This window comes from Peromyscus leucopus, chromosome 14 (assembly GCF_004664715.2).
Source record: "Peromyscus leucopus breed LL Stock chromosome 14, UCI_PerLeu_2.1, whole genome shotgun sequence".
Taxonomy (NCBI): Eukaryota; Metazoa; Chordata; class Mammalia; order Rodentia; family Cricetidae; genus Peromyscus; species Peromyscus leucopus.
The window spans coordinates 43,975,453-44,001,238 of NC_051075.1; the positions used below are offsets into that span (position 1 = coordinate 43,975,453).

Sequence of the window (25,786 nt, forward strand, 5' to 3'; positions counted from 1 at the left end):
ATGTACAAATATGTCCTTTCTGTTCCGTGGAGAGCAGAATACCCACCTACGTGACACCTCTTAGCTCATCTTCTGGAATTCCCAAAGAGATGAGAAAGCCTCACCCGACTTGTTTCAGGGTCTCTATCATCCAGGCCAGACTCAGACCCACAGTAACTCTTCTGCCTTAGCCTCCCAAGGGCCAAGGTTACAGGCGTGAGCTGCCGTGCTGGCCTATGTGATCAATTCTTTACTTGTCTGTCTTGGGCCTGGGTCCAAGTCATAATTCACAAGCACCATGCTGTGAGGAGAGCTGAGGGAAGCCAAGCATCGGACACCGCACCGGGATCCCCACTTGTCTGCTTCCTGCTCCTCTCAAAACCCAAACAGACAGATAGCTGTGTTTCAGAGATAAACCCAAGGGCTAGAGAGCTGAAGCTAAATGAACAGTCAGCAAAAAAGCAAAGAAGCCAAGCCAAGATGCCGTCCGGACAGATCGTCTTCCCACTGGGAGTGCCATCTCGAAGTCTCTATTCCCCTACTTGTGGAAAGCAAGTGGAGAGACAGGATCACACAGGCACCTGAGAAATCCACAAGACAGTCTGCCTTCCCGTCACAGGCTTTAACTGCGGACGTTCATGCCAGGATGTCGTGGTTCGCTGGCAGGTGGACCTCCAGCCCATCTGAGCATCTCAGCGGCTAACAGTCCCCCAACCTACACAGTGGCCTCTCCTTCACTCCTCCACCCAGCTGTGTCAGCATCTGGCCTCTAATGCACTGACGTCTTTGTCCTGGGCTTGCTCACACTTACCCAGCTCTGTCCGCATATCCGCTGTGAGGAATAACCAGTGCACTTTGGTGGACACACACTTACAGATAACTCCCGGGCCCTGAGTCTCCTCTCTGCCGGGCCACGTGACTCCAGCTGCTCGGCTCTCTCCCAGGCACCTACTGCAGTGAAAGGGAAGGGAACACTCACCACACTTGACCATCCCTACTTCGTAACACTTGCGAAGTCGGCAGGCCTGGCAGCTTTTACGCCGGTTCTTGTCTATGGTGCACTGGTTCGTGGCCGGACAGATGTAATCATTGTGTCCTACAGCAGGAAACAGGGCGATGAATGGGACATTTGGGTCGACAACACTGATAACATCAGGAGGCAGAAAGACAAGGGATGGTGACATGTAAAAGCACCAACATCAGCCACCGCGAAGACATTTGAGTCCCATTTGGTACTAGGGATTAAACCCAGGTCTCAGGCATGCTAGGCAAGTACTCCACCACAGAGCTATATGCTGTCTTTATTCTTTTTTAAATGTTTAATTTTTTTGAGTGTGTTTCAAGACAGACCCTGAATGTGTAACAGCCCTGGCTGTTCCGGAATTCACTCTGTAGACCAGGCTGACCTCGAACTCACAGAGTTACACCTGCCTCTGCCTCCTGGTGCTGGGATTAAAGGTGTACGCCACCACCCACCCACCCCCACCCACAGCTTTTTTATTTTTTATTTTATTTACTTTAACCCAGTTTATTTAATTTTTTATGTTTATTGATTTAGAGAGAAGGAGGATGTAGGTCAAGGGTCTTACCAGAGTCAGTTCTCCTTCTACTACGTGGGTCCTGGGCATCTCACTCAGGTGAGAACTCAGTCATTAAACTCGGCATCAAGTGTCTTTATGGACTAAGCCTTGTCACTAGCCCTTAAAGGTTTATCTTTATTCTTTTGTAGTTGTGTGTGTGCGCGCGCGCGCGCGCGTGCGTGTGGTGTGATGTGTGTGTGTGTGTGTGTGTGTGTGTGTGTGTGTGTGTGTGTGTGTGTACATGTATAAACAGGGGTCCGTGGAACCTAGAGAAAGCACTGGATTCCCTGGAACTAGAGTTACAGGTGGGTGTGAGCCGCCCGACATGGGGTTTGGGAGGCAAGCCTGGGTCCTCTGGAAGAGCAGCTTGCACTAACAGGGTCATCACTCCAGGCCCTTATTTCCTAATTGCATCTCACTAATACATGAAATAGCCTGTACTTCTCATGTGATGTCTGTCATGACCAGATTTCCAGTATCAGCAGCGAGTGAAACTCGTAAGTGAGCAAATCATTAAAAAAAAAAAAAAAAAAAAAAAAAGCTTCCAAAGGATGGGAGCATGGGAGAAGAGGCCATTTATAGGAAATGGAACTCTAAAGGTGCTGATATAATTCAGCTGGAAGCATGTCAGCCTGGCACACAGGAAGCCTTGGGCTCCAAACCCAGCAATGCATAAAACTTGGCATGGTGGCACATGCTTTTACCAGCGCTTCAGAAATAAAGACAGGAAAATCAAGTTTAAGGTCATCCTTGGCTACACACCAAGTTAGTGGCTGGCCTGGGCTAAGTAAGACTACCCCAGAAAGGAGAGAGAGAGGGAGAGAGAGAACGGTGTGGAGGGATACATGCATTTGTGGTCACACCAGAGCAAGGGAGGGAAAAGCCAGGAGCACCTTGGCTCCGGAGAGGGTCAAGGGTTGGTGACTGCAGGGCCCATTCAGAGGGGCCAGGAGGCTGATTCACCCCTGCCTGAACTCTGCTGTGCAAGGACTTCCTTCCCGTCCTTTATATCATTCACAGGGGTCTACATATATGTTAGCCCATGGTGAAAGGATAATTTAAAAACTAACTCCAATGCCGGGCAGTGGTGGCGCACGCCTTTAATCCCAGCACTCGGGAGGCAGAGCCAGGCGGATCTCTGTGAGTTCGAGGCCAGCCTGGACTACCAAGTGAGTTCCAGGAGAGGCGCAAAGCTACACAGAGAAACCCTGTCTCGAAAAACCAAAAAAAAAAAAACTAACTCCAAATGTGTAACATACACAACACACATACACACATATATACACATATACATACACACACACATATAGTTTAGCTTAAATATTATGTGAAATACAATGTTTTTCAAGTTTTTCTTAGGCTGTTTTTTCTTGTATTACACTCAAACTATAGGGTTTTTTTTTTTTTTTTTTTTTTTTTTGTGAAAGATAACTTCTCTCAACTGGAGAAATAGCTCAACAGTTAAGAGCACTGACTGCTCTTCCAGAGGACCCAAGTTCAATTCCCAGCACTTACACAAAGGCCCACAACCTTCTGTAATTCTGGTTCTAGGAAATCCAATGCCCTCCTCTGGTCTCTGAGGGGATCAGGTACAGACACACATGCAGAGAAAACACTCATGGACATACCAGGAAAAAAATATTTTTTGTTTAAGTCCTTTTTTAAAAGACACCTTCTTGGGGGCTGGGGAGACGGCACAGTGAGTAAAATATTTTCTACATGAACATGAGGACCTGAGATGTGATTCCCAAGTAAAAGCCAACTGTGGCAGCAGCATGTACCCATAACCCCCATGGTGGGGAGGCAGGGCTGTGAGAGGTGGACACCTGAAAAATGCTGGCCAGTCTCACTAATCAATGAGCCCCAGGTTCACCAAAGAAACTGTCTTAAAAATGAAGGTGAACAGTGACAGAAGACATCACCCAGTGTCGACTTCTGGCTTCCACACATGTGCACATGTACCCTTCGCAACAAACACACACAGATACCCACAAGATAGCACCTCTAATACGGCCTCATATATACATATATACACAGAGAGAGAGAAATGGAAACATCGAAGATGTATGTCTATGCACACATAGATATGGGTATATTCATAAATCTATTCCCTAATTCCATCCCCTGAGAGGACCTGGTGCAGGAATCTTCCAAGAACAGTGAGAAAGGAGCACTCAGATCTTTTATTACTATCGTTTTCCAGTCAAGGGAATCAGGGTTCCATGAAAAAACAGCTAATTTCAGAACTAGGGCAGGTAACATGCACAACGAGCCTGAAACATTTTGTGCTAAGAAGGAATGCAATGCCCAAAGAGTTACAGGAACAGATTGAAGAGACAGGAGTCATCTTAAGGACTCCTGCTGGCCAGATCTGAGATAATGTGAGCCTCAGAAAATAATGATAGCAACCCAATAGAGAATATAAGAACCTATAAGTCCTACTGATACAAATCAATTCATTGACTTAATGAAGAACATGATTATTTACTTAGGCTCAAAAGGTTTCCCAACAAAATCGTTCCTCACAAAGGGGAGAAAACGAGTAATTTTACAGAATGGATGCCTAGCAGCCAGTACTTCAATCAAATAATCAAAATGAGGCCACTAGCAACAGAACAAACCGAAGCCACGCACCACTTGAAAGGAGCTAATGAACATGTCGGCCTCTCTGGGCTATCCCTGCTAATAATGCAGACAGAGTCTACCACGGAAGGTCAGACAAAGCCAGAGCGAGGAATGTTATGCAAGATGGCGGCTTCAGTCTTCCAAAGTTTCCTGACAATGGAAATAACACAAGCTCTGAAGGACAGACTAGAGACGTGATACCTAAACACACAGTCAGTTCCTGACCTTGAGCCTAGCACTAGGGAGGGCATTAGAAAACCTCCAAGTCTGAGTGTCGGTCGGGTGGTGGCAGCTGACACCCACTGGACAGTCGTGTGACAGTGGCTACATAAGAAATCCGTGTTCAAGTATTCTGGGTGATGAAGTTTGTTGGCAACATTTTCCCAAACAGTTCCAGGTGAAATATTTTTTTTATATCACACATGCGTATTTTAAGTATGAGAAAACATACTTAACAAATACAGATGGTAGAACACATCTGTAATCGAAGTACTTGGGAGGGGAAGGATTCCAAGGCTAGCCTGGGCTACGTGGCAGTAAGACTCTAAAATATAATTAACTAAATGGTCCCAGTTGGCTTTCTTAAAGAATATAGCTTACTTGCCAGGCGGTGGTGGCGCACGCCTTTAATCCCAGCACTCGGGAGGCAGAGCCAGGTGGATCTCTGTGAGTTCAAGGCCAGCCTGGGCTACCAAGTGAGTCCCAGGAAAGGTGCAAAGCTACACAGAGAAACCCTGTCTCAAAAAACCAAAAAAAAAAAAAAAAAAAAAAGAATATAGCTTACTCTTCACTCAACTACTACAGCTCAAGGTCTTCTTCACTCATTTGAGTTACTGATATACACGGCACCTTGTTGTGGGACTCGCTTCTTGCTGTCTATTGACTGCACACCGCCCTCGGCTCCTACAGGCCAGTGCAGTTCGTCGCCCAGGACACAGTGATGTCTGCTTTCTTCCAGGCCAGGGAGAATGCATCTTGATTCCAAATCTCTCTAGTCTATGTGATGGACTCTTTTTTAAAAGAAATTATTTATAAGCCAGGCACGGTGGTGCACACTTTGAACTCTAGCACTCCAGAAGCAGATGGATCTCTGTGAGTTCAAAGCCACAAAGCCAGCTTTGTGGTCTAAAGAGCAAATTCCAGGCCAACCAGGGCTGTATAGTGAGATCTGTATCAAAAAAATAAATAAATAAAACGATATAGATAGATATAAGATTTTATGTGTTTGTGTGAATACCTACATGTGTATATGTGCACTTCATGTGTGCTGGTGCCCAGAGAGGCCAGAAGAGGGTATCAGACATCCTGAGAATGGAGTTTAGTAAAAACAGCCTAGAAAATGTTATGCAAGAAAAACAGAAGACCCCTCCTCAAGTTGAACCAACTATCAATGTGTTAAAAAATGGGGTCCAAGGGTAAATTTGGTTGGTTGGTTGGTTAGTTTGGGGTCCCATGATATTACCAGAGCCGGGCATAATGGTGCATGCCTGTACATCTTAGCACTGGGGAGGCGGAGGCAGGAGGATCCAGGGTTCAAGGTCATGCTAACAGCAAGTTTGAGGCCAGCCTGACCTGTCTCCAAAACAAACCAACAACAAATATAACTGTCAGAGCACATGCTACATAGAGTAGGGATAGTTTAGGACTAAATATAATGCAAAATATATAGCTGGTTCTTTGACTTAAGATATAAAACTTCACAGGGGAAAAAAGGTGAATTTTTACAGTATGGAATACAAAAAGATTATCTTATTCTTTGCGACATTATTGAGTTGATGTAAATAACAGCTCACCCAGCTTTGTGATAAAAGGAGACAGCACAGGAACAGTGAGATCTGAGTGTGAACTCGGAGAAAGAGGAAGGAGGAGGACAGGGGTGCACACTGTGAGCACACCATGAACACACGTTCAGAAGCCAGGAACATTCGGGAAAATGAGAGAAACTTCCTAAGATGTACAAATAAAGCCAAGCCATGAGGGGCGTGTGTGTTTCTGGTACTGGGGAGGCTGAAGCAGGAAGACTGTGAGCTAATTTTTGTTTGTTTGTTGAAATAAGGTCTCTCTAAGGAGCCCTGGCTGTCCTGGAACTCACTCTGTAGACCAGGCTGCCCTCGAACTTACAGAGATCCGCCTGCCTCTGCCTCCCGAGCGCTGGGATTAAAGGTGTGCGCTACCACTGACTGTGAGTGTAAAGCCAGCCTGGGCTACATAACAAGTTTCAAGATAGCCTGGGCTACCATAGCAAGAGTCAAAACAAAACAAATAAAAAAGCCACAAATAAAATGTTTCTGGATATGAGAACTATTACAAAGATTCCCCCTGGGTCTGCAGGATTGCTGTGGGTAAAAGCACTTGATGTCTAAGCCTTGGGTGGTACATCAAGGACTAGAGCTGGCCTCTAAGCTCTGAAAACATGCTGTGGTATGCAAGTATCTGAACTCTCTCTCTCTCTCTCTCTCTCTCTCTCTCTCTCTCTCACACACACACACACACACACACACACACACACACACACACACACACAAATACATGCACACATGTCTTTAAGCATACACAATAATTTTTTTTTCCAAACAAAAAACAGGTTTGGCAAGATGGCTCAGTGGGCCCTAGATCCATATGGTGGAAAAGAGAGAAGCAGCTCCTGCCTGCTCGCCTCTGATTTCCACAAGCTTGCCATGCTACACATACATGTGCACACACACACACACACACACACACACATACACATACACACACACACATACATACACACACACACACATACACATACACACATACACACACACACACATACATACACACACACACACACACACAATAAGTAAACAAGTTAATAACAATGAAAGTTTCCTTCAGGCAGATGCAGGCAAATCTCTATGAGTCTGAACAGCCTGGCTAAATGCTGAGTTCAAGGACAGCCAGGGCTAGCGACACAGTGAGGCCCTAGCAAAAAAAAAAAAAAAAGATAGAAGTATTTCTTCCAAGAGAGTTCATATAATAACAATAACAAACCTCTTCTTTTCTAAATGTTTTAAGAATGAGGAGTCATTTAATAAAATTGTTCTAAATTGCCACAAGAAGATAGATATACAGACTGGTTTTTAATCCAAAATCAGATAAAACTCAAAATAAACTCACCCAAATGAAAGGCTACACAAACTGAAGTGTGTCTCTTCATCAGGATACAATACTTTCAACAGCACAGCATTACAGGAAGGGAAAGAAGCAAAAGACTATATACTTAAAAAAAAAAAAAAAAAAAAAAAAAAGAGTCTCATGTAGCCCAGGCTGGCCCTGATCTTGCGATGCAGCTGAGCATACCCTCGGACTTCTGATTTTTTTCCCCTGACTCCACCTCCCTAGAATAGGGATCGAACCCAGGGCTTCAAGCATGCTAGACAAACATTCTACCAACTGAGCTACAGCCGCAGCCCAGGTGAGTACTTTATGATTCTCTCATATGACTGGCTAGAGAAAACAAAACCGTAAGGACAGAAAACAGACCAGCTGTTCCAGCAGCCTGCGGAACTAGTGTGAAAGGTGAGGGGACCTTCAGCGGACGACACTGAATCAACAGTGCTGGCTACATAGCATGTCTTCAAAACTTAGAGACATGGGTGATTTAAATCGGGAAATTTTACTGTAAGTAAGTTATATTTCAAACTAAAATTCCATACTGTTTTTCCCTCTTGAAATCAGGCTGTGCTGTAGCTCAGGCTAGCCTGGAACTCTCTTTGTAGCTGATCCATATCTGCAGCCCAGCTCCCATATTTTAAATCAGTGAAAAAAAAATAAAAGGTTTAAATCAACAAAAAAAAAGAAAAATGTGTATCTTAGAGATCAATACATTCGATTCTTATTCAATATGCCAAAAGGTTTCTTTTTCAATTAAATAATAGCATATAATAAAAGTCAACCGTTACAAATTAAGTACAAGTTTATTTAATTTCCCAATGTCAAAAGACCTAAAATTTAAAAGCTATATTTAAGACTATCAAAGTTGGTAAGATTTGACCATTTAATGATTAGATATTTCTGCACACCAAATGTAAAGTCAACTTGGGAGATAGAGACTGGAAGGGCTTAGAGCCAGCTACAGAGTGAGTTCAAGGTCAAGTTAAACAGCTCGGCAAGGCTCTATCTTAAAAACAAAAAATCAGAGCCAACAGGATACTCTCAATGTTATCAAGAGTTTGGTGGAAAAAAAAAAGCAGAACTCTCAGGGACTGGGGATGTGGCTCATTTTTCAGAGACCCTGCCTCCCATGCAAGGCCCTGGGTTCCATTCTCAGTCCTGCACAAATCAGGACATGATAGTACAGTTCTGTCATCACAACTCTTGAGAAGTAGTGACTGGAGGATCAGAGTTCAAGTTCAAGGGCACGAGTTCAAAGTCACCCTGGGCTACAAGAGACCCTGCTTCAAACGAGAACAACAAAATTCATTCACATTTCACTAATAGAAAAATCATTTTTTTTTTTACTTTCTTAGAAATAGTTGGAAAAAAAAACTATCAAGAATTTTAAACATGAAGCCAGTTATGGTTGTTCAGATATGTAATCCAGGCACTTGTGAGATAAAAACAGGAGAGTCAGGAGTTTAAGGCTAGCCACAAGTTTGAGGCCAGCCTAAGCTACAAGAGACGATGACCAAAAAGGGAAACGGAGTGGGCAAGGAGATCTTTATGTATTAACACGACACTCTGACCTTTTACCCATTTGTTCTAAGACTGCATTGAAAGGAACATATTTTCTCAATGTTTCATCAACAAATATAAATCATAACGTGATTTGGAACAATAAAAATAAATGACAATATCTTCAACAGTAAAGATAAAAGCAGTTCATCTATAAGGCTGAGTGTTAACGGCTGTGAGAGAGGCTTTTAGGACTTCAACAACAGAGAAAGGCTTGCCAACCAAAGAATGGGAACAAGAACTCAGGGCTGGGGACATGGCTTGGTCAGTTAGCATAAGGACCAGCTTAAGATGGCTTAGTCACACAGCATGAAAGACCCAAGTTTGATCCCCAGCACCAAGGTCAAAGGCAGGAACATATCTATAACACCAGCACGGGGTTTAGGAAAAACCTCTGTAGCTCTCTGGGTGGCAACTGGTTCAGTAAGAAACCCTGACTCCAAAAATAAGGTGGAGAGCAATTGAGAAAGACACCCAATGTAACCTCTGGCTTCCAGAAGGGAATGTGTATACACACACACACACACACACACACACAGAGTGAACAAAACACAGCACATTGCTTCGTCTTCCTCTGGGTCACACAACCTAATTCACAGCTCCACTAACAGTTGTTGAAAGACTTGAAATGGAGATAGAATTAAAGAAAAAAGCTTTTAAAAATAAGCTAGGCCACTTGGCGGTGATGGCACACACCTTTAGTCCCAGCACTCGGGAGGCAGAGGCAGGCAGATCTCTGTGAGTTGGAGGCCAGCCTGCTCTACAGAGCGAGTTCCAGGACAGCCAAGACTACACAGAGAAACCCCGTCTCGAAAAACAAAAAACAAATGAACAAAAAAGCTATGCCTTCATTTGGACCAGAAGTGACAAGCAGCCTCCCTCCGTGATCCCTTCTCTGTGCTCCACAGCCCAGGAGAGAAACAGCAGTATTTGGTGTCTGGTAGTGCATTATGTGAAGAGGTCGGCAAGGCCAGTCCTGAGGGGATGCCCAGAACCACACAGCCCCCAGTGCCCTAAGACATGGCCAAGCAGCTTACCAAACAAACTGAAAATGAAAGAATGTTAAGTGTTAAACACCACACTGTGAGTTGGGGGCATAGCATAGTTGGCAGAGAGCTTGCATGAAGAAGCCCTGCATTCAGTCTTGGCTAAATCGTGGGTTCAAGGTCAGCCTGGGCTACATGGGACCCTGACTCAAAAGTAAAATAAAAGTCCAACTTAAATGCAATCAACCTCTGAAGTTACTGGTGTAGCATCCTGGTCTAACTGAGGCTGTTTTAAGAAAGCGAGCAGCAATTTTCAATGACTGCAAACTACTTATGCCAAAAGTATAAAGAGTCCAGTGAAAGGATTGTTTGGCCACTAACTTTCCTTTTTGCATTTTTAGAATATGGCATCCTAGATGATTTGACAGAAAAGAGTAGCAAGAGGGAAATTTTATGGTCAACAATTGTAGCTATATCCTCACGGTCCACAGACATTGCAAGCTGCCATGTATTTCCCACACAGCAAAAGAGAGCAATTTCTTTCTAAAGGCTATAGCTACTTGTAATAGGTCAAAAGTTCTTCAAGAAGTAATTCTGGAGCCTCAGTAAGATTCAGGACCCAGTGACCGAGGGGGCAACTGGGTCAGCAAAGATCTGGCTACAAAAGCCGAGTTTGGGTCCCTGGGACCTATGTGAAAAGTGAAGCAGGGTGCTGGGCTCTAAAACCCCATCTGGGGAGGCAGCAATGGGAAGGTCCCTGGAGCTCGATGGACAGATATTCTAACCAAATTAGTGAGTTCTAACTTCAGTGATGCACCTTGTCTGAAAAAGTGAGGCGGGGCCAGCAAGATGGATGGGCTGGTAAACAGACGTGAGTTCGCCTCTGACCTGTGCACTCACACCACTGCATTCATACCCACACACACATGCACACACCATACACACACGCACACACATATAACAATGAACACTTTTTTAAAGGTTTTAATGTATATGGGTGCTTTGCCTGCATGTATGTCTGTGCACTACATGTGTTCAGTGCCCATGGAGACCAGAAGAGGACATTGGATCTTCTGGGACTGGAGTTGCAGATGTGGTGTTAGGAATTGAACCCAGGTCCTCTGGAAGAGCAGCCATGCTCTTAATCAATGGGCCACCTTTCCTGCGCCAGTGAATGAATTTTGTTAGTTTGAGACAAGCTTGGGCAGAGTCCCAGGCTAGCCTGCACTACATTGCCAACCCATGTAAAAACAAGCAAGCCAGGGCTGGAGAGATGGCTCAGAGGTTAAGAGCATTGACTGCTCCTCCAGAGGTCCTGAGTTCAATTCCCAGCAACCACATGGTGGCTCACAACCATCTGTAATGAGATCTGGTGCCCTCTTCTGGCTTGCAGTCATATATGCTGTATACATAATAAATAAATATTAAAAAAAAAAAAAAGCAAGCCAACGAAAACCTTTCAAATCTGGGTTTCAGAACATCTGAATTGCTCTGGTCACATAGTAGGGTCTAGACCCAGCTTTGTATTGCTGCTGTGATCACAATAAAAACACTTAGTGAACATATTTCGTCACTACCACGCCATGAATACGTCCACTGCACAGAAGAGGGGCTGGGGGGTAAGTCAAGTCATAGAGGTAATAAAGGAGTCATCTCTACGGGGTACACTTCAGGGACACACAGAGAGAAGGCTCTTTACCCCATACCAATCCTCAGCCTTCTGGTGTTACCAGTTTCTCTGCTTGTGGTAAAATGTCCTATTAATCTAGAATCATCAGTGGACAAATTAAATTGTCACACTCACACTAACAACCCCCATGTTGTTATTAATTAGCTGAGCACTGGGCAGTGCATTGTGGGTAGAAAATGAACTCTGCGACAGATCGCCTGAGAGGCAACCCTAGGGGAGAGGACAGAGAGACAGGACAGAAAGAAGCCAGCAAGAAAGTGACCGGGGTGAGGGAGACACCTCAGTGAGTCAAGTACTGGTGGGACAAGCGTAAGGACCAGGGTTCGGGGTCCCAACACCTGGGTGTTCCATGCCTGCAGGAGGCAGAAACAGGATCCTGGGAGCTCGCCTGGCCGACCGCTCCAGCCTGATCCACAAGCTCCAGGTTCAGTGAAAGGCACTGTTCAAAAATGAAGAGGGCGAGTGCTGAGGAGATTGTTCGGTGGTTAAGGGCACTGGCTGCTCTTCCAGAGGACTCAGGTTCAATTCCCAGCACCCACATGGCAGTTCACAACTGTCTAGAACTCCAGTTCCACCAGGCGGTGGTGGCGCACGTCTTTAATCCCAGCACTCGGGAGGCAGAGGCAGGCGGATCTCTGTGAGTTCGAGGCCAGCCTGGTCTCCAAAGCGAGTTCCAGGAAAGGCGCAAAGCTACACAGAGAAACCCTGTCTCGAAAAAAAAAAAAAAAAAAAAAAAAAAAAAAAAGAACTCCAGTTCCAAGGAATCTGATGCTGTCGTTTGGCCTCCCTGGACATACATGGCACACAGACATATGTGCAGGCTAAACCTTCATACATATAAAATAAAATAGTATTTTAAAAATAAAGGTTGAGAATAAAATACCTCATGTCTATCTGTGGCCTCCACACACATGCACACACACACATGCATATATGCTCCTACACACACACACCACTACACACATGCCACACACGTCCATGTGCTCCTCCATACACACACACACACACACACACACACACACACACACACACACACACACACACATGAACATGTACTCTTCCCCACATAGGCACCCTTCCATATACGTAAAAAATAAACACCTTTAAAAATAAGAGACTTCAATAACTCAGGGCGGTAAGGGGAAGGGAGGTGGCTGATTCGGGAGAAGCAGCAAAGACAGTCAGGCTGGAAGCCAGGCGTACGCAGCTTCCGGTTTATTAAAACAAACAATCAAAAAACAGCACAGGCTGTGGGGGTAGAGGCACTTGCTGCCAAGCATTGAGACCTGAGTTCAAGCCCCAAGACCCACCCAGTGGAAGGTCAGAACCGACTCCAGCACACTGTCCTTTATCTCCACATGTAACAGAAATGGGCTGATTTAAGTGTAAGAGCTAGTCAGCGGTAGGCCTGAGCTAACGGCCAGTTATAATTAATATTAAGCCTCTGTGTAATTATTTTATAAGCGGGCCGCGGGACTGAGGGGACTGGGCAGGACCAGAGAAATCTTCCAGCAACACCCCCCCCCCAACACACACACAATAAAAAAAAATGTTTTAACAGAAAACACATCATGAACAAGTGCACACCAAGTAAACAACTGCCAGCAAAGACTCTGGTGAAGGTCGAAGAGACAGCCTGATACCAGGCTAAAAACTAGGGGTTTGCAAAGGCAGTTCCACAAGTTCAAGGACAACACATGTCTCAAAGTCCACTACAGTTAATTCCCGATTCCTGACCATTTCCATAAATTACAATTCTTCTCCTTCCCTCAGGAGCCAGCCCACCATCGTGACATAAACATGTCCTATATTAAACCTAAGAAAAAAACAAAGACAGACAGACAGATAGACAGATACCCTTCAGAGTTCCTAATGAGCACAGATTTCTTTTTTTCTTTTTTCTTTTTTTTTTTTTTTTTGTGGTTTTTCGAGACAGGGTTTCTCTGTGTAGCTTTGCGCCATTCCTGGGACTCACTTGGTAGCCCAGGCTGGCCTCGAACTCACAGAGATCCACCTGGCTCTGCCTCCCGAGTGCTGGGATTAAAGGCGTGCGCCACCACCGCCCGGCCAGATTTCTTTTTTTCAAGCAGTATCTTTACAAGGTTGTTCTCCCTCCTTTTCCAAGTATCCCCTCCACAGTTAAGTAATGGAGGGGCAAACTGACCCCTATAATCTTGAGGTTCTAGGGTAGAAACATGCAATCCAAGGACCCATACACCCCCATTCAGCCCACTCCCAAACACACACGATCGTCTGAGCTGCCCAAGTTGATGAAGTGTACCAGCCAGGCCAACGGTGACCCTTAGATCGGGTCACCTCTGCGAAATCGCTTGCAAGCCGAAGTGTGAAAACTAAAGAAGAGGTGTACCATAGTCTTGTACCTTGAATGCTTCTTTTAAAAAAGGCCTTACATCCTTCGCACGACCAGACGCCATAGTGATACCCAGATGCGTAATCGCTGCAGACCGCGCAGAAGTGAGCATCCCTCTTTGAACTTGGACTAGTAACAGGGCTGGCATAACTGCTCCCGCTAAGTTTCCTTTTCAGTGTCTCTCTAGGGGAGCAGAGAAAACGGGCATTGTAAAAGGACACGAAAGAGAGAGCAAGGACTTTCCAGGAAAAAAAAAAGGGGGGGGGGAGCATGAACTTTGCCAAATGTAATCTCTTTGCCTTCCAGGGTTAGGGATAAATTTGTTCCAGGAAACCCTGCCATCAGATCACAAAGAGATCAGATCACTGACATTCCAGTGCTTAGGTGGTGTGCCCAGGTCCTCAGGAGGCTGAAGGAGGCAGCTCAGAGCTGGGCTCCGTAGGTCTGAGGAGAAAAAGCTCCGCAGAGGAGTGGCAGGGGCAGACGCCCCCCAGCCGCTGATTTTGCCAGGACATGTTTCTTTTGGGAAGGGAGAGAGTAGAGGCAGGACTCATTTAGAAATGATGGAAAACTTTCCCAATGGATACGTTTGTCTAAATATCAGCAGGACGTTGATGAGAATTTAAGAGGTTAAAAAAAAATGTCATCCTTTAACATAGATGTAAGTGAAAAGAATTAATCTTAAGGTGTGGCTGACAGTTTTTATATTTATCTTACCAATAAATAAAAAGATTAAGGAGAAAAAATTAATTATTGTGTAATATTTTCTCAAAGGTTGTTTTGATTTGGTTTGGGGCTCAGAAGTACTGAGTTTTGGGGTGCTGGGGGTGGGCCCAGAGCCTCATGAATGTTAAAAACAGCCCCTAGCTCTGAGATGGGCATTCCGGCCCCTATTTCCTATACGTTTTATGACAATATCTGAAAGTAATACTTTTGTTGTTTATTTGTTTTGTTTTTTGAGACAAAATCTCTTGGAACTCACTCTGTAGACCAGGCTGGCCCCAAACTCAGAGATCTGCCTGTCTCTGCCTCCTGAAGGCTGGGACCACACCCTGCAAGCAATGTATTTACTAGTTAGTGTGCCCTAACGTGGTACTCTTCTTCCAGAAATCCATTTCTTCCTACCGCTTATTCATATCTCATCCTCTCCTGCCACAGCCATTGTTAACGCTGAAAATCTCATATATTAGACTGAAATAATCTGTTGTTTGGCCAATGCATTTGGAGTTTGATTTGTTTTAATGTCGGAATTTTTCGATAGGCTCCTACAGTTAGTTCCTCATTGATCCTTACAAAGCACATCCTCAGCTCATTACTAAAGCTTATTCCCATTATCTTTCCTGGCTTCGCACGGCTACTTCATGGAAGTTGTAGTGTTACCATGGTTACTTTCGTCCTGGAAACAATTTGTCATCAACGGTAAGTAACCCGTCATTTTTATACTAAGACTCTAATCTGACTGTAAGAAACAAACAAACATTTGAAACCTAACCCCTTCATCAGAACCAAACTGATGTGAGTTTGATGTTTGTTGCATAAAGAGAACATCTATTACAGTGAACTTTTTCCACAATACCCAGCCATAAGCACAACTTTTTAATAAGAACTAGAATATCAGACTAAGACAGAGCAATGTGTCTCAGGTGTCCTAAGAGACAAAATAAAGGCCTTGGCTAACACACGCCTCTCTTCCTACTGAACCGTAAAGTGAGGATCAAGGCGCCATTCATGACTTGGATGAAGACAGGACTTTACCTGTTCACAGGTAAGGTGTGTTCTAGTGATCTTGCTTCATACCAAGGAGTCTTCTGAGGTTCCGCATACAGAAGCGAAGACTGGCAATGAGTGGCCAAAGGAGAGAGGTGTCCAGAAGTTGGCCACAACACATTTGGGCTTGTGGTCTGTCGAACAGGCCCACCTTCCAGGTTATTGACACTGCTGGGGACGCTGTAATTCATCACAGCAGGACTATAGAATGCCATAGCTGAGTATTCATGGCGGCTCTCTACATAGGAGGAAGGGATATAGATGGGACCGTGCTCCAGCGGCAGGATGGGCTGGCTGCAGGTGTAGGAAGCAGGGGAATTAAGGCTTGATGGTGAGTTTTTGATATCCATGTCTTGAGCAGGTAGCAGCTGAGAAAAATCCTTGTGAGAAGATGTACAGACGGACATTATGTTCTCAAAGACTCATGGCAGGTATGACGCCTGCAAAGGGAAGCAAACCAGGTTCAGTTAGCTCCAGCTGCAAGGGTAGCTGATAAGTAATCATTGTAGCTAGAACCCCAGCACTCAAGGAGGATGAGGCAGGAGGATTTCTAGTTCCAGGCCTGCTTGGGCTACATAGTGAGACACAGTCTCGAGAAAAGAAAAGAAAAGAAAAGAAAAGAAAAGAAAAGAAAAGAGAGGAGAGGAGAGGAGAGGAGAGGAGAGGAGAGGAGAGGAGAGGAGAGGAGAGGAGAGGAGAGGAGAGGAAGAGAAGAGAAGAGAAGAGAAGAGAAGAGAAGAGAAGAGAAGAGAAGAGAAGAGAAGAGAAGAGAAGAGAAGAGAAGAGAAGAGAAGAGAAGAGAAGAGAAGAGAAAGGAGAAGAAAAGAAAGGAGAAGAAAAGAAGAGAAAAAAAGAAAATGGGGATGGAAATACAGCGTAGTTGGTAGATCCTTGCCTCACACACAGGAGGCCTGGGCTTTGATCCCCAGCACTGCATAAACCAGGGATTGTGGAAGACCTTTGTAAACCCAGTCTACGGGAGGTGGAGGCAGAAGGATCAGAAGTTCAAGGCCATCCTCTTGCCAGGAGTTCAAGATCAACATGGGATATATGATACTGCTGCTCAAAAAAGAAAAAACAGGGCAAAATGACTGAATGGGTAAAAGTGTTTGATGCTCCAGCCTTATGATAGGAGTTCAACCCCAGAACCCACGGTGGGAAGTGAGACTTCCTGAGAGTTGTCCTGGGGAGGCCAACACATACTACAGTGCCCATATGTCCACTCTTTTTTTTAAAAAAAGATTTATTTATTTATTATGTATACAGTGTTCTGTCTGCATGTGTCCCTGCAGGCCAGAAGAGAGCACCAGATCTCATCACAAGTGGTTGTGAGCCACCATGTGGTTGCTGGGAATTGAACTCAGGACCTCTGGAAGAGCAGTTGGTGTTTTTTTTGTTTGTTTGTTTGTTTCGTTTTGTTCTGTTTTGTTTTGTTTTTCGAGACAGGGTTTCTCTGTGTAGCTTTGTGCCTTTCCTGGAACTCACTTGATAGCCCAGGCTGACCTCGAACTCACAGAGATCCGCCTGCCTCTGCCTCCCGAGTGCTGGGATTAAAGGCGTGCGCCACCACTGCCCTGCATGGTGCTCTTAACCACTGAGCCATCTCTTCAGCCCCATATGTGCACTCTTCTGCTGTCTCTCTGTCTATCTCCATCTGTCTGTCTGTCTCTCTGTGTGTGTGTGTGTGTATGTGTGTGTGTCTCTAATGCATACATGCAGAATTTGTTTTAAAAATTCAAGTATTCATGTTATCTTAACAATGCACACACACACACACACACACACACACACACACACATTAGTACAGGACTACAAGTATATCCTGGAAGATATATATGAAAATATTACCTACAAAGGGGTGGAAATGTAAGGTATAGAGCTCTCATTCTCTATTTCATTGACTGTTTTTTGAGACAGGTTCTTATGTATCCCATGCTGTCCTCAAACTACTTGTGATCTTCAATTTCTGGTCCCCCTGCCTCCACCTCCCTTCCAAGTGCTGGGAGTATATGTATTTGCCACCAGGCTGAGTTTGTGAAGTACAGAGTTCGAACCCAGGATCCTACACATGCTAGTCAATCCCTCTGCCAAGCAGGCCACACTCTCTTCTCGTTCACTTCTTTACTACTTCATTGTTGCTGATGTCAGATGCAACAACTTTTTAAAATATTGTTATTTTATTTTATGTGCATGGATGTTTTGTCAGCTGGATGGCTGTGCACTACATGTGTGCCAGGTGCCTACAGAGGTGCCAGGAGTCCCCTGGACTACAGCTGCAGAAGGCTGTGAAACATCACGTGGATGCTTGGAATCTGAATCAAACGAGGTCATCTGGAGAAGAAGCCAGTGCTCTTAACTGCTGAGCCATCTCTCCAGACCTCAACCATAAGACCTTTCAACCACAATAATTTATCACAAAATTATATTTGAATCTAAAAACACAGAAATATATTTAAGTATTTTTCCCTAGAACTATATAAGATCAGCTGTAAGCTGTTACTGAAAAATAAGACTGAACGGGAACGTCAGTGAGTGAGACTACCATAGTTTTAACATATTTAAATATGCTATAAATCTACAATAACAAAAATGAGAAATTTATCATATAAGTAGTCTGACCATAGTGTGACTTTGTCAGTCTATTGCCTCTAAACTTTAAAAGCAGACTTCAATATAGGATTTATAAAAAAAAAAATAAAATAAAATAAAAAAATAAAAAATAACAGAATTCTTCTAAGATTAAAGTGAGCTCCATGGTTAGCTCAGTAGAGGGCGCTATAGAGACAAAGAGCCTTGCTGCGACTTCAGGCCCTGGCAGAGGCAGGCAGCATGAATGTGAGAATCCAGGGCGGAGCTTGCTCCAGCCAAAGGTTCAGAATGAAATCCCTTGGCAGCCTGGCAGTCTGCCTGGCAATGACCTTTTCATAGGCTCCTCTCTGGACCATGACCCAAAAGTCGAACTGCACAGTCGTCCATTGCCCAAGACTCATCACCCTGACAACTTCTACCAAAGGCCATCTGCCCTTGAGGGAACCCAGAGTTCCATTTTGAGTGCATGACCTGGCTACTGGCCGCCAACCACTGAACTGCATTGATTGAGAGGGTACCTATTGCTTAATCAGCAACCCTAGATCCTCTAAACCCGCAGACATCACTGTGTGCCATTGGGCAAACCTCACCTTGTGTTCTAAATTCCTTCAGAGTTGGATATTCTCCAACTTGGGTGCTCCCCCTCACTCTCTGCATAGTTTGTACTTCTCTCTCTCTTCTCTCTCTCTCTCTCTCTCTCTCTCTCTCTCTCTCTCTCTCTCTCTCTCTCTCTGGTTTTTCAAGACAGGGCTTCTCTGTGTAACAAACCTGGCTGTCCTGGAACTTGATCTGTAGACCAAGCTGGCCTTGAACTCTATCTACCTCTGCCTCCCAAGTGCTGGGATTAAAGGTGTGTGCTACCACACCTGGCTTATCTCTTCTTAGAGTTAGTATTTCTTTATATTAAACTTCCCCTGTTGAAGGTATCATAGAATTGTATGTTCTGATTTGACCCAGACTGGTAATACCAACAGAACAGGCAATCCAAAGATTCAAAGGTAGGGGAAAGCTGGTGGATAATAATGAGGTCCTTTGGAAGGACAGCAACTGCTCTTAATATCTTCAGTATGTCAGCTCTATCTCTTACTTCAGTGCACTGTTTGGCTGTATCATCTGAGCATGGCTGACACTACCAAATCCTTAATCAAAACACATTTAAAGAACTTCAAACGGTGCACTTTCTAACAACTGAGTGCAAAATATGTAAGCTCTTGACGTGCATAGCAATTGTATTTATACATAAAATTGGGGGGTAATAATAAAATTTAAATTTCTTGAATGTTAAAAAAAAAGTATAAGCCGGGCGGTGGTGGCGCACGCCTTTAATCCCAGCACTCGGGAGGCAGAGGCAGGTGGATCTCTGTGAGTTCGAGGCCAGCCAGGACTACCAAGTGAGTTCCAGGAAAGGTGCAAAGCTACACAGAGAAACCCTGTCTTGAAAAACCAAAAAAAAAAAAAAAAAGTATAAAGAGCCAAAATGGCAGGTCTAGTTTAACAAATAAAAATTATGTCCAGCCGGGCAGTGGTGGCGCACGCCTTTAAACCCAGCACTCAGAGGCAGAGCCAGGAGGATCTCTGTGAGTTTGAGGCCAGCCCAGTCTACAGAGGAGATCCAGGACAGGAACCAAAACTACATGGAGAAACCCTGTCTAAAAAAACCAAAAAAAAAAAAATTAAATGGTAAATGGTTTGATATGATTTTAGCATTGTAACCAAACAAGATCTTACTGAATCTACAGGGTCTTAGCTCTTCATCCCCTAAAGGAATGTAGTCATGCCAGCATCCGAAGTTCAGCAGACTCCACAGGGCGGCCATCAGGAACCTTGGCTGTGTTTTCCTCTCATCAGGCCTCTGATTTAAGATTTACTTACTCTTATTTTTCTGTGTATGAGTGTTTTGCCCGTGTGGGTCTGAGATGTACACTGAGTGTGTATCTGGTATTCAAAGGAACCAGAAGATCTCCTGGAACTAGAGCCACAGATGGTTGTGAGTCACCACGTGCTGGGAATTGAACCCTAGTCCTCTGAAGAAGCATGAAGTAGCTGGGTTGAGGAGATAACGCAGTCAGTGAGTTGTCTGCCTGCAGGCATGAAGACCCTAGTTCAACCCAAGAATCTATGTAAAAGGCTTCATGATGCTCCATACCAGGCCGATGAGAGACTCTGTCCCCAAAAAACCAAGGTGGAGACAAATGGGATGGCTCCGGGGGTAAAATCACTTGCTTCATAAGCAGACTGAGTTTGATCACCAGAACCCACCCAATGACAGAAGAGTTGTCCTCCAGCTTCAGACACATGCAGAGTCATGGCATGCACATACCCACACTCTCACAGACATCATGCATTAATAGTAATAGTAATAATAATAATAATAATAATAATAATAATAATAATAAAAATTAAATTGGGCAGGACAGATGGTCCAGCGCTTAAGAGTGCTTGCTACTCTTTCAGAGGACCCAAGTTCAGTTCCCAGCACCTACATCAACTGGCTCACTACCGCCTCCAACTCCAGTCCAGAGGATCTGATATCTTCTTCAGGCCTCCGCAGGAACCACACACATATGCACATACATGCACATACATACATCCTGATACATAAATAATACAATATTTACATAATAATTTAAATTTAAAATTTTTTTTCAAGATGAACAGTCCCTGAAGAAGAGCAGCAACCTGAGGTTGTCCTTTGGCTTGCACACTCATATACACACACATACATGTGCACATGTGTACCCACACATATGCGTGCACGTGCATGCGTGGGCGTGCACACACACGTATACACAAAAACAAAGTAATGGTCAGTCACGTGGAAAGACATGAACTTAAAAAAAACACTTTCCCTTTTCCAGCTGGTAAGTGAACATAAAATTTAACAACAGCAGAGAACTGATCTCATCGTCCCTTTTCACACCCTCAGGTCAGCAGCTCAAATGACCCTGCCATGGAAAGGCATGTGCCAAGATCATTGAGGTCATCAGTCAGCTGCCACAACGATGTCACCTAGAAAACAGAGATCTCATATGGGAGCATATCACCAATCAATTTCCCCAGTTTTTCTACCAAGTCCCAGGACGTTCAGTATTGAGGATCCCTGCTGGTGGTTAGAACTACAGTTGCCCTTTGGCCGAGTATCTTTTGACACATCCAGATTCACAACACATCCAAGATGCCCTTGTCAGAGGCATGTTGGATAACGAGTAGAATGATCACTGATAACGGAGCTTTTCTTCCTAAATCACAACCTCGGAGAAGCTTTCATACACGTGAGGTTACACATGGCATGCTAAAGCTTTCATACACTTGAGGTTACGCATGGCATGCTAAAGTAGGACCTGGGAAACACATTTGGATCTCAAGCTAAAAAATAAATAACTTTTTTAAAGCCCCAAGTTGACAGTGATTTTTATGGAGAAGAAAAAGGTTGGCCCTGGAAATAACACATTCCACAAAGAGTAGACAGACACGCAAATCCAGCTGAAGGAGAGACGTCAGTCACCAGCCAGCCTATATTCATGGGTAGTCTGGCACAGGGGATAGAACAGAACACTGGGTGCTAGGCTCCGCTCTGCCTCTTAGACAAACCACAGAAATTCCTTGGACGTTCATATCCTTTTCGGTAGAAATGAGAAAATATTGTGGGATGCACCTTTCACAGCACTCTGAGGAAGAAAGAAAGTAAAAAGCATTCTGTGAGGTGTCATTATATGGTGAAGAGGGTGAAACCAGTCCACTGGCATGCCCCTGGGCACACCTCTCTCGTTGGTAGGATCCCCAGACAATTTAAGATAAACTGATTTCTGATCGTGAAGACTTGCTTCTGAACTTTACTTTTTAAACTTGAGTTTGATGAAAGCCTGTCACCACAAGCAGTCCAGACAGCTGGGCTGTTAGGAGCCTGTCTGCTGTGTGTGTATAAACAAAATGCCACCTCCCCTGAGTGCCATATCCTGGGCCTGCAGATGTGGATAACTTGGACAGGTTACCTCCATTCTCTTTCCACCTGTCCATCCCATCCACCCCCCAAGCATCCTATTCAAACACTCCAATTCACACTCACCAAAGAGAATTTCACAGACAAGAAAAATACTTAGAAATACATTTCTCTTCTTCCTCCTTTTTTCTCTAAGACAAGACCTCATGTAGCCCAGGCTGGCCTAAAAACTGCTATGTAGCCAAAGTTGTCCTTAAACTCCCTGATCTTCCTGCTTCTCTATTCTGAGTCCTAGGATTATAGGCAAGTACCACCATACCTGCTTCATGTGATGCCCCAAAGCCATGGAGGCCAGGGCTTTGTGCGTTCTGGGCAAGTTCTCTACCAACTGAGCCACATTCCTTTAGGTATACCTTTTAAGCATCGAGCATTCTTGATGTGTGCTTCTGTTTAGCAGTTACACTCTTCACATTTATCTTTTCCAAAGCAAAATATTAAGGCCCTCGTTCAATTTCATGTTAGGAACAAAGAAAACTTACTCTAAAATAACCATAAAACTGACCACTAATAATTGACTTACATGCAAGTCTTTAAAACTTATATGTGCATCTTCCAAAATGAGAGAAAGCTAAACCCTCTCTATCTTAATTCTTAGAGTGGTATTTAAAAAAAAAAGCTTAAATTTAACTGTCTGTAAACAATACTGCAATAAGCATAATTTTTCAAATGTCTGTTACAATGCACTAAACACTGAGTTACGAAATCTAATGTCCAAGTATTCGGTTTTCAAGGGCTTTGCATACAATCAACAAAAACTTACCAGCAGATAATGGATGTTTACACCTCAGAATTGTATGTAATCACTTCCTAATGTGTTCCATACAAGGACTTGAAACATCAACTAAAATTGTATCATGAAATAGACTTTGAAGCAGTACCTGTCAAATTACAGAGTTTCAGTCTTCACAAGGGACATAATGTCTATTAACGGCAAATTATACATTTGACAGGTTAAATTTAGTACTAAGTTTTACCTTTTTACATTAAACATACATTCCGAGAAACGTCAAATCTGACATGACCCACCTTGAAATAGTCTTGTGGGTGCTTTTTTGTTCATTTCAAACACTTACATATCTTAATTAAAGCTTAATAAGAATTTCAGATTCATCTAGAAGACTACTGAACATAAAATGGAACCCTAAAGTTTCTTCTTTAACATTTAGTGATCTTTTACTCCAGATAGAATGTCTGTTAGAGCGGTGGTTCTCAGCCTTCCTCATGCTGTGACCCTTTAACCCAGTTCCACATGTTGTGGGAACCACACACACCACCACCACCACCACCACCACCACCACCATGAAATTATTTTCGTTCTTATTTTGTAACTGTAATTTTGCTGTGGTTATGAATTGTAATGTAATTGTAAATTTTGGAGATAGAGGTTTGTCATGGGGCCATGACCCACAGGTTGAGAACCACTCCAGGCTCTCTCGGGGAAAGAAAAGGCATTAAAGTATCCATCACACTCTTTTCATTGTCTCCACATGTCTACTTTCTAATCTTCCCCTTCACTTTTTAAATAACATTTACTCGGAGAGAAAGGAACTATCACTGTGAGCCGGATCATTATAGCAAAAATGAAATTTCAAGTGGAATGCTCACAAAAACCCTTGAAATAGAACAAAACAGAACTCCTTCCTCCGGTGTGCTGTGTGCCCCAGGAAACACAACTTGCCTTCTAAAATGTAAGAAAAACCATCCAGCTTTCTTTCTGAATAGAGAGCTCCACTCAAATTCCAAGTTTGGTTTCTCACCCACAAAAACAATATTCACTTGACCTAATTTTCTACTTCTACTATGAAACAGTCACCACAGATAATCGTGAAGAAGCAACAGTTAGATAGATTCCTCTCTGGCAAATACGAGAGATCAGATTTAATGTATCTCAGCCTATCCGGGAAGAATAAATCTATTTCTGACACGATGGCCAGTCGACTCGTTATCAAGCCACCATCACCTGCCTGAGATAGGCACATCTTCCCTGGTCCACAATACTCCGGCAAGAAGCGTCATCATTTCACCCACTGCCAGGAATCCATGGAGGAAAACCACGGGGATTTTCTTTCTTTCTTTCTTTCTTTTCAAGACATTTATATTCACACAACCAACGCAAAAGTGAATAAAATTTGTTTCCAGTAGTGTTCAAGGCAGTTGCATCCACCCCGCTGCCCCTTTCTTGTTCTAAATATTGCTGGCTTCCCCGTAGTGAGAATTCACACAAAGTCAATGAAACCTCCCTCCCGAGCAAAAGGGCACTTACCTGGCAGGTAAACATTCTCTTTTTTGCATTCTCTAAATGCAGGCACGTGCTCTCCTCGGTCCCCACGCGCGGGACTCGCAGCCACTGGCTGTCGCTCAGCCCTGCGGTGGCTGCCAGACTCTACCCAGAGCGGATACCAAGGATGCCAGGCTCCCCCGCCTCCTCTACTCCCAGGAAGTTTCAAGAGGTGGTTCTAGAAGCCCCGGAGGAGGCAGGGACCTGGGAGTCCGTTTCAAAAAAGACCAGCATCTGGAGAGGCTGCAAAGATTGCCCACGACTAACGGCGTTAGTGCGTCTTCCTTTTAAAGACCGTGATGAGGGGGTGGGAGGTTAGCTGAAGAGCCCACGTGACCACAAACCCGCAGCCGGAGATCTCCGACACTCCAGCGCTGCGCCTCCAGAGCCACTGGATGTCCACTTCCAGCCATCTCACAGTCACCCACCAGGGACACCCCCTCCCTTTCCAAGAGACTGACGATGGAGGACCGAGATGGGGCCAGAGAATGGGCATTTCTGACCAGGTCCGCGGGGATTCTGGAGTTGACAGTGCGAGTCCACACTTCATCCTGTCTCCAGACTTTCACCGACGTGCATGTCATTAAATACTAAAGTCTGACAACTATCCTCGAGAAGCTTGGAGCATGGGTAACAGCATCGGAGTGGGCTGTAATGACGGGGTGATGAAGACAGATAGATCCCTTGCAGGGAGCGTTAGCTTGAGCCCCAGAACGGCAAGGCCACCGGCTGGAGGTGGAGACGTGGACGATCATCTATCAGAGTTTGGCGGCGCGTGTGGAGAGAGAGCGAGGGAGAGGAAAAAGTATTGGGTGAGGTCCAGGATCCCGGGTGCCTCCTGGAATTTACCTAGAGACATTCCGCCTGCGCTTTTACAGGGCTCCTCCCTCCTTGGCAGCGAGAGTCTCTGGCGCCCCCTGATGACAGCCCTGCTTCTCCCAGCTCTACCTTGTCAGCCTTCCCTATCCACCAGGAAACGGCCCTGCTAGGCAAAGGCTGGGTCATACCTTAGGCTTTGAGGAACAGTTGCCTTTAAGGCAGCCATTGATGGCAAAAGTTAAAAGGGAAACAAATGACCGATAGGCCAACTTGGTGTCACATGTATACCTAATTAGTCATCAAACCACCCACACACAGCATGGGGACTTGTTTATAAAAGGTTTTAAAGGTCTACCTTTTATCTTTTAAATTATGTTGCACGTGGGTATGTGCACATATGTGTA

The 25,786-nt window shown here is 44.5% G+C and overlaps 1 protein-coding gene across 1 annotated transcript in view; it reads right to left on the reverse strand.

Annotated features, from left to right (window-relative positions):
* The window catches only part of Esr2 (estrogen receptor 2), a 44,866-nt gene extending 28,724 nt beyond the window's left edge, over positions 1–16,142 (reverse strand). The window contains exons 1-3 of the mRNA XM_028876043.2: positions 15,685–16,142; positions 13,940–14,112; positions 959–1,075 (exon numbers count right to left, since the gene is read on the reverse strand). Of these exons, the coding sequence (XP_028731876.1) occupies positions 959–1,075; positions 13,940–14,112; positions 15,685–16,103 (709 nt within the window). The 5' untranslated portion in view covers positions 16,104–16,142. The remainder of the gene's footprint in view (positions 1–958; positions 1,076–13,939; positions 14,113–15,684) is intronic.
* Positions 16,143–25,786: the final 9,644 nt, after the last annotated feature.